Source organism: Protopterus annectens, chromosome 15.part0 (genome assembly GCF_019279795.1).
Source record: "Protopterus annectens isolate FY-2018-M chromosome 15.part0, PAN1.0, whole genome shotgun sequence".
NCBI classification, from domain to species: Eukaryota; Metazoa; Chordata; order Ceratodontiformes; family Protopteridae; genus Protopterus; species Protopterus annectens.
Genome location: NC_056749.1, coordinates 29,327,305 through 29,340,329, shown reverse-complemented (window position 1 = coordinate 29,340,329; position 13,025 = coordinate 29,327,305). Strand labels below are relative to the sequence as shown.

Genomic DNA, 13,025 nt, shown 5'->3' with positions numbered 1-13,025 from the left:
GGGCCACATATCCCCAGAAAGAGAAGGACCTGCTCTTTTTTGAGGCTTATTGGTAGATGCCCTCTACTTGGATGTTGCCTCTGGCAGGTTCTCATTGATTTGTCTATCTGGAAGTCCTGGCAAGAGCCTGATTCCTGCTGGTACATACCTAGAAAACCAAACAAAATCCTGAGACCACCAAAGGACAGACAATACTGGACTAAGGGTCTGCTGGAGGATTCTGTTGTCGCTACTTAGGATCTGACCAAGGATATAGCCACAGTGAATACACCCAATAGGGAGTCTCAGATGGCCAGGCTGGGGAAGTAGGTGTATGCTTTTGGCACTGTTACAATTAAAACCTGAACTATGCCACTCGCATGAAAGATTTCAGACCTAACCAAACCATTACCCTCTACACACTATCAAGGAAACTCCTGGAATCTACCTTGAATGCTGTGTGCAACATGGCAAATCTCTTAATGCATCTCATGCACAAAACAGCCGATGGAGTAGCAGGGACAGACATCTGTAAAAGACTTCTTGTCTAACTCTGCTTATGCAAGAGACTCCTGACAATTTCAAGGTATCCTTTACCAATGTCTCATATCATGGATCATCCAAACATTTGTTTACTGGAAAAGTGACTTGAAACGAGCCAATTTTTCAGGGGAGGCCCAGGGAGAAATGCTCTAAACGCATGTCTTTGTAACATGTCATTTGATTCAACAGTTGAGAGTTGCATGCAGAAGTGTGAGCAGAATGGCTTGGCTAGATGCTGTCTGTCAACAACCTAAAACTGTGAAAGTTCAAAGACCTTGCAGCCAAAACACAAAGGGACCCGAATCATTGTACTTCAAAAATCTAAGCAGCCAACATTTGACTCCCCTTCTAACAGGGTGGCCGAGGCAGAGGTGGCAACTTTAATTGACTCTGAGGTCATGGTGGTCTGGAAAACAAGGGATATATTGCTGGTTGTTTCCTGACTGGCAGCAGTGCCATTTCTAAAGGGCTACCTGACTGCTCCCTTTGCAGACAGTTGGGGGGTTATATTTCTCTTCTCCCCCACGGATGGCTATCATGTGAGACTCTGGTATATTAGAATATTCAGAAGCTGTTTATCTTTTACCACTCCCCACCCCAATCACATTGGCTGTATCTGGACATGCCAACCTACCAGAAAAGTGGCTGACGGAAGTTCTGTCCTTGCCAGAAACTAGAATCATCCAGGAGGCCCACCACACCTAGGATTAGGTTGCTAGTCGAGACTCTTGGGTTCTGAAAAAATAAGAACCTAGGGCCATGTTCTATAAAGAAGCCCTTCAGAATGGTCATGGTTAGGATGCCTGTTAGTACATCAGGATTGCCTCAGCTTCTAGAAAGGTTTCTGGCTCGTATTCAGAATCGGTCATAAGTTTAGACTGCTGCTTTTTGGTCTCAGCACAACCCCCACCCCTAGGTGTTAAAGTGCGTGGCTGTCGTTTGCTACTCATCTGTGGCTCCAAGGAACCAGGTTATTTCCATATGTGAACTGTTGAGGAATCTTTAATAGTCAAGAGATTACCTTTTCCAGTTTTCTCTTCTTGGGAGTCTCAACATGAGTAAGTACTAGAACTTGTGCTATTCAGTTCATGGGCTGCTATATGGACAGTTCACTGCATAGTCTCTCTGCCTCCAGACAGGGTCCAGGCCTTGCAAAATCCAAGATCTTCAGTGCAACAAGACCCCCTGATTATCTGGCCCTCTGGGCCCTAGTCCTCATGACATCCCATATTCTAATGGTCCAGTTTTCCCATTACCACATGTATGTTGGTGGATACCATGAGTTCAGTGTTGGTCTGACACCATCCCACCTTCCTAAACATTCTGACCAACAGTTGCTGAGGACCTTTGCACTGATGGATCTCATCCCCACTTGTCTGTACAAGAACATTCTTTTTTTACTTCCTCTTCCATCAGCAGTAGTCCCCAGACTCCTCTCCACTGGGCTTTGGGGGGCATTTTTGGAGACTAGGGCAATTCTGTTAGCATTGTGAGCGCTTCAAGATTACCTCCACTGGGTGTGATTTTTCCCATTCAGACAAGCATGACTTATGCATCAACACACGAGGGGGTACAAAGCTCTGTCCCTTATGTAGGGAAGCACTGAGTGGTATGGGTAACTGCTTCTGGTAGCACAGCTGAACTATTGTCTCACGAGTGGCGTCTCAGTTCAGCACTGGCTCAGCATTCACTCTGCAATCTCTTTGCATCCCCAGCCAACAAGTACAGCACTTTTTCTGCCTTCAGGCAGGTAATTCCCGAGTGAAGTTTTTGTCAAGCAGTGGTAGTCTGGGATCCTGTAAACTTACCCCATATAGCTTTTAACTCCTAGACCTTTACAGAAAGTCCTTCAGAACTGCGCAGCTGTTGCAGTCCATTGCTCCATTCTGGCCAAGACAAATTTGGATCCCTCTGCTAAAATCTCACCTGGCTTCTGGAGCCAGTGCTGGGTCACCCATCCGGGAAGCCTCACTTGGCATTCCAGAGCTTGAAGCTAACTGCTTGGTTTCTCCAATTCCTGCTTTATCACAGGAAGTTGTTGGCACTCTTGCAGATTGACTGACGTAGAATCTTTGACATGCATTGACCGACTGACAGAATCTTTGACACGCAGATTGACCGACTGACGTAGAATCTTTGACACTCAGATTGACCGACTGACGTAGAATCTTTGACATGCAGATTGACTGACGTAGAATCTTTGACATGCTCCATGTCAAAGATTCTACGTCAGTCGGTCAATGCATGTCAAAGATTCTACGTCAGTCGGTCAATCTGCGTGTCAAAGATTCTACGTCAGTCGGTCAATCTGCGTGTCAAAGATTCTGTCAGTCGGTCAATGCATGTCAAAGATTCTACGTCAGTCGGTCAATGCATGTCAAAGATTCTACGTCAGTCAATCTGCATGTCAAAGATTCTACGTCAATCTGCATATCCGAGATTCTACGTCAGTCAGTCTGCATGTCCGAGATTCTACGTCAGTCAAGTCTGCATGTCCGAGATTCTACGTCAGTCAAGTCTGCATGTCCAAGATTCTACGTCAGTCAAGTCTGCATGTCCAAGATTCTACGTCAGTCAAGTCTGCATGTCCGAGATTCTACGTCAGTCAAGTCTGCATGTCCGAGATTCTACGTCAGTCAAGTCTGCATGTCCGAGATTCTACGTCAGTCAAGTCTGCATGTCCGAGATTCTACGTCAGTCAGTCTGCATGTCCGAGATTCTACGTCAGTCAGTCTGCATGTCCGAGATTCTACGTCAGTCAGTCTGCATGTCCGAGATTCTACGTCAGTCAGTCTGCATGTCCGAGATTCTACGTCAGTCAGTCTGCATGTCCGAGATTCTACGTCAGTCAGTCTGCATGTCCGAGATTCTACGTCAGTCAGTCTGCATGTCCGAGATTCTACGTCAGTCAGTCTGCATGTCCGAGATTCTACGTCAGTCAGTCTGCATGTCCGAGATTCTACGTCAGTCAGTCTGCATGTCCGAGATTCTACGTCAGTCAGTCTGCATGTCCGAGATTCTACGTCAGTCAGTCTGGCAAATAAGTGTTTTGCTGTGGGATACTACTTGGGAAGGAACTGTCGTGAGGCTTCAATTTCATGAGGTTTTTGTTTTTTTGTATGTGCTATTCGATGTAGGGGCCGGGTTGACTTAAATATTTAATTTACTTCCTTAAGATTCCTGCTTTCATCACATCCCCACCCCAGAAATGGATAAAGAAAATGCGACTTGTTTTACTTTCTCAAAAAAAAAAAAAATTTGATAAAATCTCCTGGGGGAAGAGTAGGAGAATGACTTGCTTATAAGTGAATTGAGATGGCTGATGTCTCCTGGTCTTAACAGACATTCATTTTGTCTGTTTTTAAAAGAAAAAGTAGAAAGCAAGGAGAGATGCTTATGACAAGATCACAAGCAAGTTGATTTGGGCAGTCCTGCAGTGGTCTGAAGTCCTGCAAACCTTGGTAGAATTGGTGCAGGTTGTGTATAGAGACCCAATGACAAGTATAAACAGTATAGTGGGAATGGGTGTGCATGAGGGTTCATCTCTAAACCCACTGCAGTTCATACTAGTGATGAACTAAATCAGCTAACAGGAGGGGACAGATCAATAAAGCTGATAACTACAAGCAGACTCTGAATAAGAATTTCAGCAAATGATGGCATACAAGAATGCAAAATCGAAGGCACATGGGCTAAAACTAAGTACAGACAAGGCAGCAGTCGTGGTAGCAAATGGCTGGGGGGTAGGTGGTCACAAGCTGAATATTGGGAAGATAATACTGGAAACCTACAGCTTCAAGTGTGTAGGAGGGGCAGTTGAGGGCATGTTTGTGGGGGGGGGTTGAGGGTGTGTGGGGGGGTTGAGGGCGTGTGTGGGGAGGGGGCAGTTGAGGGGTGTGGAGGAGGGGCAGTTGAGAAGTTCAAGTAAAGGCCAGAATTGGAAATACTGCACTCAGATGGCATAATGTCAGGTAGTGTGACAGAATTAACCAAAGAAGCTAAAAATAAAGGTTTACCAAACCAGTGGTGCAACCAGTACTTCTCTTGGGTACAGAAACCTGGGCAGTGAAGGCAGACCAGTCGGAGAAGCTTGGTAATGGAGAAGTGCCTGAAGAGTGGGTAGGATACAATTTTTGTGAGGTAAAGCAATGACATCCGTGCACAGTAGCGGCAAAAACTTCAGCCTTCATTACAACACAAGTACCTCTTGGCAAGATGGGTTCTTTGTCTAAAAATCTCTCCCCTAGCTATGGAAAGAATTTCCCATTGCATGTCAAATGGTACAATGCATTTTGTCTTTCTTATGATGGGTACCCTCAGACGACTTGAGGTAAGCAGTATGGCCCTCATTAAGGGTGGCAAATACCTCCCACTAAAGACTGCATAGGTAGGCTGTATAGTGGCAGCCCAGACTTCTGCCCTAGTAAGCACCTATGGAAAATTTAACACTCCCATTTGAATCGGCTTTCTCAATTAAATCCGTTTCCTAACCTGAAAAAATGGTTTTGTTTGCAGTTCCCTCAACCAGAAGCTCTCTTAGGTCTTATGTATTCATCTCCTGTCTTGCGTGTTGAAGATGACGTACCCATGAGGATGAATCCTTTGTGCCAAGCATCGCTACTGAATCCAGTATAAATCAGCCAGTCAAATTTGCCACGATTAGTCTTTTGTGCCAGTGATTGGGAGTATCTGTTGCAGTGTGTAAGTACTCGTAGGCAACTCTTATGATTTGCTTGGAAAAATCCATAAGGAAGGGCTCCCAATCTTTTGTTAGCTTTCATTCAGAAACTTGAGTAATAGCCAACTGCGTAGCTTTCAAATGGCATGAGGCTGCTTGCAACCAGATATGACAAACCTGTACCTGAAGCCTGTAATGCTCATTACCAGATCTGTGGCCACCTTGCTAGCTGCCTGTAGGAATGCTTCATGGGCAGTATTCACAGCTGCTATGTAGGCATGTCTGAACAGACTTGCCAGCCCCTTAAAGCTGGATGTGACCTTTCCAGGTCTGTGAACATTCAGCGCAGTCATTGTCTGGGTGGCTTCTCATGGAGAACACCTTGGGGGGGGGGGGGTAAGCTTCAGTCTGTCCTTAGAGGTACCAAGATGAAGCTCCTGAATGCTAGACTTATTTTACTTTAATGATGGATTTGCATTGGTGGCTTCATAGGTCTCTGTGTGCCCCCCCCCCCCAGCCCATTTAAGGGTCTGACATGCTGTCCTGTATGGGAGCTTCTCTCTTAGGGTGCTCTTTTCTTTTGTGTGTTCCACCTTTTGCAGACTTTCAGAGATCTGAAGAGGAGTTCTTGGGTATTGAACATTACTGGTAATGTGAGCGAACAAAGGTATTCTGGGAAAGTAAGTTTTAGGTAAAGTCTTACTAGTTTTAGGCTTAATCTGTAAACTTTCTGCTGAATATGTAACTTTGTATCTTATTCTACATCTTCCAAGTGCGGAAGAGTGATGCCTTGTTTGCATGCACTTTATCTGTGTGCAGCCATCTTCCTGAGTCACAAGTTCCTGCTCAAAGTAGCCAGACATGACCGACGAAGTGTCAATTCTATTGGCTATTAAATATAAGTATCCATGAGAGCATACTAAGGGGTTGGAGGCAAGGAACGTTTTTTTAACCTATGAACCTATAATTGGCCAAGACTTACAAGAGTTGTACATTTTTTTACTACTGGTATATTATACATCCAGTGTTGCATCTTATCCATACATCAAAAATAATGTTCCTTGCCTCCAACCCCTTAGTATGCTCTCATGGAATTTACCTTTTTTCTCCAACTTATTAAAGTTCTCAGAGTCCAGAATGCTTTCATGTAAGAAAACTTCTGTATCAAACTGGCATCAAGGAAAATCAACCAAGGGCTAAGACTGCAAATTCAGTTTAATGAAAAACTGTGCTCACACTTCAGTTTTTTTTGAAGGCAAAGGCCCCCCCCCCCCCCCCGTACACATTGTAGGGAAATATTATTTGTACCCCCACTGCTGAGCTGTAGGATGGCTAAACCTTACACAGAATCACTGAAGGGAGTTCACCATTTGGCTGAAGAACACAACTTTCACACATACTCTTAACTCTTCTACTAACCTTCATAGTGCAAAAGGCCTTTTCATGCAGTTTTGAGTCTGAAGTCTTTTCCTAGACCTTAACTTTATGGACACGTCTGTGCTGTTGGTCAGCGAGTATGTTTCTACTAAACTTTGATCTCTTCTGGTTGCATTTGAACCCACCTCTGCATGTATTTGTTGCATTGTGAATAAGCTGTTATCCCAAAACTTGTCTGACTTGAGGATTTTTGATCTGTAGGCCATGATGTGCTGTGAACTCTATGCAGTCTTAAGTGATAAGATGGCTGTGAGGAGCAAGCCATTGTCCACGTGTAAGGCAAGTCCTACATTTGCCAGTGCAGCCATTTTCCAAAATGGGGAATATGAGGCTGTTGCCCACTGAATTTTCCCAGAATTACTCGTGGCTATTGTAGACAGGAGAAAAAGTATCTTAAAAGAACCCGGTTTTGTACCCTCTATGAAGGAAAGCCGAGATCTAGATGTTAACGAGCAAATTCTGTCACTCCTTTTGGATTTTCTTTGTAGCACAATGTGGGATATACTGTCCCAGAGCTACTGCCATTTCTGCTGTTGTCAACATTGGCTGTGTATGGAGCTGTTAGTGGTTGTGTGTGCAAATGTGTTTACCAAATGGTACACCCTAGGGTCCTGTCCTGGGGCAGTGAAAGCTTTAGAGCAGTATTTCTGGAGATTCTGTTTTGGTTTCTAGCACTGCAGATTAATATGTAAACTAAAATGTTGCTTGGGCATCATGCATCATGTCTTAATGTCCTCTACCTCCGTGTAGTTTCTAGAATGCCAGAACCTCTTTTCCACCTTCACATTCAAACTGCTTTGCTGCTAATGCAGCTCCCTGTCTAAATTTATAAAATCATTCACACACACAGACCGCAGATGACACTTGGTACAAACTTTCAAGAAGGAGTAAATAAAATGTTTCTTGCAAACTGGAACATGCTACCAAAGGTTGTTAGAAGTAGATTACACTAGTTTTAAGAAAAGAAACTTAATCCTATAGAGAGGGCAATTGCCGCATAGTAAAACCGCCCAGCTAAATAACACAGTTGCTATACCAAGCAATCTTAAATGTCTTTGGATAACATAACTCATTAGTTTATTAATTTTAAATACTTTAATACACCCACCCAATGTACTAACTTAAAAACCTGAATTATTCTTTTGCAGACTAGAAATCTTACCCAAGCTCTGATTAGTAGACGCATGAAGGTACTAGTTGCTAAAATTCTGTTTGTTTTATTCATAGATTGAGTCTCTTCTTGCATGTGTACCAAAGTACTCTAGGCTTTATCTACTGTAATACATTTGGCTTCAGTTATCTCTGAAGCCAGCAAAGGGTTAATTACATTTTGATTTTTATATGCCATACCTTATACGTAATGTGCAACTAAGACCACGAAACAAAGGTTTGGATAGGTTGCATGCTGTTGTACTTGTCTTAATGTGAAAGTACAAACTGCAAACTTTCAAGATGTAAACTCCAGGTCTCGTTTTGAAATATCCATGTTCAGTATGAAATTAGTCACTTGTTTTTATTGGGTTACTCATTGTTTAAGTAACAATGAAATCCATACAAAGTGTTAGGTTTTGTGTCTGTAGGCGCAAGTCGTGGCTGAAAAGTCTCTTGACCAGGCCATCTACCCATTTAAATTTTAAAATAAAACGAGTGCCGCAGGAATTTGTTAGAAGATGGATGCAAGCCATGTGAAATTCCATCTGTAACAGTAGAACTTCGAAGTCCTAACAGCTGTACCCTTTCATATCACCTCTGTAGATTTTGGATTTCGAGTGCTTATGCTTTACTGCTCCAAGAACCATAGTGGGCCTGGTTCTGGTATGATGTACTAATGACAAAGGAATCTCCATGCAAGAGCAGCATAGCTTTTGTGTGTAGTCTCATGATGGACTTGTTTGTAAAGCTCTGTGTCCTCTCACTGTGCCTTTATGGAGGTACAGGATGCATGGACCACATCCACTGGAGATCTAGATCGGGGTACTTTCTTTAGGCTCCTTCAGTGATCATTCTGAGAATGGGGACACGTGCAGATGACAGTGCTTGTGTACAGTATTGTTACACTTGTGTTTACTAGTAGGGCCCAAGTAATCTTCACTAACCTGATGGTTTAAACTTGTACCCAATTGTTTTTCTAGGACATCCGGCTGAGAATGAGGCAGATCATGTGATTAGTATCACAGATCATGATAAGGAAATAGCGAGACTGAAGCAGGAGATCGAGCAGAGTCGGGAAGTGATCTGCCTACAGCAGCAGCTTCTTCAGGTATGTAGGCCATCTCTTAACTCTTGGCCACCTAAGCAGCCATTCGAAACACCATTTTTCTGTTCCATTTCTGACCCTTCTCAACTGCAGCTGAAAGATTCGGAAAGCTTCACACTCTTTTGCCTTGTTTATTCTGTAACAGACAAAATAAACTGGTAAATATTTGGTGAGGGAGGGGACAAAAAATATGGGAGTCAACTTCTCCATTGCAGGTATTTCCTGACATTTGCCACGCTGTCCTCACTTTTACTGACCGGGTCTATTTATGCCTGTCCCATGTCCTTTTTGGGTTGCACAGTTATTTCCCTTCCATTGGTAAGTATGGTCGGGTGTGGGTTGTGGATGACTGTTGTAGATATTCATTGAAGTTCTTCCATGTGCAGGCTATGCTGCTAAATCTGCTTTGAATGAGACATTAAACTGGGGTCTCCTCTGCCCAAGTTAGTGGTAGCTCAGGTGGATGTAAGAGGTTCTGTAGCACTTATAAAAAAGTAGGGGGAATTTTTCAGTGACTTGGCCAGATTTTACCCTATTCAGTACAAATTCTAACATGGGACCAGCCTGAAGAGGCCAGTGGTAAACAAAGTAAAATTAAGATGCATCTTGCTACCTTTATTTTCATAAGTATAATATTCTTGCGTTGTCCAGCTGGGTTGAGACTCATTTTCATTGAAGGCCACAAAACACTAGTAAAGTGACTTGCTCAGTCACAAAGCATACAGATTGAGAGTGAGGACAGCAATCCCAAGACAAGGGGTGAAGCTAATTAGTAAGGTCATTGCATTAATCCTCTGCACTAAATTGCAAGTTCTTTCAATTTTATGTAAAAACACTGTTGCATTCTTCCCAGCCCCACCTACTCCAGTACCCCCCCCCCCAAGCCACCCTACCCCGACCTCATTGTTACCAGCCTGGCCTACAGTAGCCAACGTGCACATGGGGTCTGCCAGCTACTCTCCGACCCCCCCGCCCCCAACTTTGTATTGGTTGTGGCTATTCATGGATCCTTATCCCTGAAGACTCTGCTAGTCTGAGCTGCCATCTGGGGAGATTTTTGTTTGACCTACCCACTCCATTTCTCTGCTCCCCCGTGCTCATTATGGTTGAAGGTAACTTCATTTATTTGGGCTATGTCTGCCCTTGGGGAGCATATCAATGAGCGCACTCCCACTTGGGATGGGCATATCTGTCCTCTCCCTGCCAACCATAGATCTTTATTCCTGTGCCACCAGAGCAGTTTCAGTAGCACATTGTTTCTTGTGACAGACTCTCTTGTACATACATGTTACTCTTGTCTCTTGCGTTGTCCTGCTGTTGCAGTTTGCTGCTTGGTATACAGGATCTTCCTTCTGAAGTACTCGTACGTTTGCTGCTTGGTATACAGGGGTCTTCCTTCTGAAGTACTCGTACGTTTGCTGCTTGGTATACAGGGGTCTTCCTTCTGAAGTACTTATATGCTGGTGTTTGTGCATACGCTGTACACTGTCATGCTGTTCATACTTTTATTCCTCTAGGTGCGTAGTTTCCATGTTGGCCTGAGCAGGTCTGGACACCTGAGGAGTTGTGCCAGAACTGAAGGAGCTATAAAATGTACCAGTATGAGAGCGAGGATAACTGTAGCGTTTCCCTGCTCCACCACCTCAGTCTGCCAAATGTATGCTAATCTGTTTTAAAACTGTTTTTATATGTGTAAAAAACTATAATAAAAATAAGATCTACACACTAACAGTGGCAGAGGTTGTAATTCCAACCTTTATGATCACCAGAAGCCATATCACTCTTCGTATTTGAAAGGTATTCATTCACGAAAAATGCAATAGGATCCTAATAGCTCCCATTCCCAGCCGATACCAGTACATGTATGAAAATTTCCCGTACCAGCACTTGCAACTGGATGCTTCATCTCCAACATTTGTTAGGAATGCATGCAATCCTATGACCTCCCTTGCACTGGTATATGTAATTAAGAGTGCATGATATTTAAGGGATGGAGGTGATTTTGAAACTGACATCTAACCATGTTTAAATATGTAGAATTCTGTGATTCCATTCAACCCTGATTCCCCCCAATCCACCAAAAAAAAAGTGTTTGTTTTTCTTGGGTTGTGTAATTGGCTTGGTGCAGTATTCACTTTGGTCTTCCTTTGGCCCCTCTTTTGAGGGGATTACTTCTATCCCCATTTTATTGCACCCCTTGCTTTAATAGAAAGTTTTGTAAATTATGCAACGTCTTTATTGCACCCCTTGCTTTAATAGAAAGTTTTGTAAATTATGCAACGTCAGTAAACTTTGCTTTAATTTTCTCCAGAACCAACAGGCTGCTTTGAACCCCACCGAACTTCCCGGAAACCTGCGGGGCTGTTACTTTCTAGAGGAACAAGAGCAGCTGAAACATGATCGGGAGATATTCGAGTTTCAGAAGAAGCAATTCGAGAATGAGAGGCGGAACTTTACGGAAGCTGCAATTCGCCTAGGACACGACGTAAGTTGGTGAGCTTATCTTCTGAAGCAAAGCTTAGGAGGGCCTGGGAAATGTATCCAGTCATAATCACTTCTTTACAACGATCAAGTGACTGGCTCATGTCAGGGCTTCTCTGTATCCCACATTTACATTGTTGAAAGGTTTCTGTAACCATGAGAGCAAGTTACTGTTCATGCTTGCTGATTAACCCTTTTATCTTAATGAAATGAGTGGTTTGCAAAGAAGCAGACTTCAGAAAGAAAAATGAGTGTGAAATTATTGATCAAAAATTGTCCAAACATGAACTTGTATGTCTCTAACAGCTGCTCATCCTGTGGGGATGCACACCACTGTCTCCCGGAATAGTTTCCATCTTGGTCGTGTTCTTTAAGTTCCCTTTATGCCCTTTATCCTGTTTTCCATGGAGGATTGTGGCCTTCAGATCTTACTAGAGTTTTGATTTGTACTGTATAAAATATTAGGATTGTTTACTTTGTACAGTAGTCTGTATTCTGTGGTGTTGAAGAGGATGGCTCTAGCTTGCTTTGAATAGTTTGAAACTGGTTGCTCTTTTGTTGATGGGAGTGACCTATTGGTATATACAGGATGTTGCTTTGCTAGATGGGTAGATGTTTGCTGCTTTACTGGCAGGGATGGTGCTTTGCTTTGGAAGTATAGAAGGGCTGGTTGGGTGGGTGGCTACAGGTTGCTTTGACTTGTGTTTTTTTTGTGTCCAGAAACAGCTGTTTGAAGAAGAGAGGGCACAACTGCTGAAGCATCACTTCTTAAGCATGACCCCCTTGACTGAATACAAGATGACCCCCTTTTGGAAGCAGAGGAATATGCGTACTGTTGACAGTAAGATGGTTTTGCTTTCTGGCAGAGATATGGGGGGTATTAAGATTACACCACAAATACAAAAAAACTAATATAAAGTTTAAGCAATAAGGTATAACTTGAAAATTTATTAGCACTTTTAAGCATTTCCTATTTTTGTTCCTTCAGTCAACAACCATGAAAACACATCGCAGTCAAAGTTCAGCTTTACCCCGTACTTGCGTCACTGCAGTGCAAGAATGAAGACTCCCTTTTCTGTATCTAGGACCAATCATCCGGTGGGCCATGAGGGCACTCCAACTACAGGGGAACTGTACAGGGTGCTCCAGCTGGCCCCTCACACCAGGTAAACGCATATCATTTTGATAAGCAGCTGTTTGTAAAGGATTTCTTTTGATTTACTCTAGAAAGTGCCCTGAGTCTTTAAGAATGATGTACGAGTACCAGTGCAGGGACTGGTGTTTAACACGAGGCACATTATTCTAATCCAGATTTTTTTTCATAATATTACACTGAGTGTGCAAAGCAGTGATTCTTTTCATAGAATGGAAGGTGTTTTGACATGTTTAAATGCTAGTATCCCCACAATGCAGCAGTATTGGCTACTGTTGCTTCTACATAAATCCAGGGTGCACCTGTAGTGGTGGATGCAGGTTTCATCAGTGTAGCTGGTGTCTGTGCAGACCATTTAGAAAGGTGTAGTCTCGTAAAGTTGTGCAAATACTGCAAGGTAAAGGTACTAGCTGCTATTCTTGCAGGGGAAAGGGGTTGTGGGATGTAGGGAAGATCTTGGGCAATGCAGGAAAGGAAATGCCATTTCTGTTTTGAGG

At 43.3% G+C, this 13,025-nt stretch overlaps 1 protein-coding gene across 1 annotated transcript in view; it reads left to right on the top strand.

Moving 5' to 3' along the window:
- Nucleotides 1-13,025, top strand: part of LOC122790101 (afadin- and alpha-actinin-binding protein B-like) — a 107,917-nt gene that overhangs the window by 32,524 nt on the left and 62,368 nt on the right. The window contains exons 4-7 of the mRNA XM_044057673.1: nt 8,770-8,897; nt 11,206-11,379; nt 12,096-12,216; nt 12,364-12,541. Of these exons, the coding sequence (XP_043913608.1) occupies nt 8,770-8,897; nt 11,206-11,379; nt 12,096-12,216; nt 12,364-12,541 (601 nt within the window). The remainder of the gene's footprint in view (nt 1-8,769; nt 8,898-11,205; nt 11,380-12,095; nt 12,217-12,363; nt 12,542-13,025) is intronic.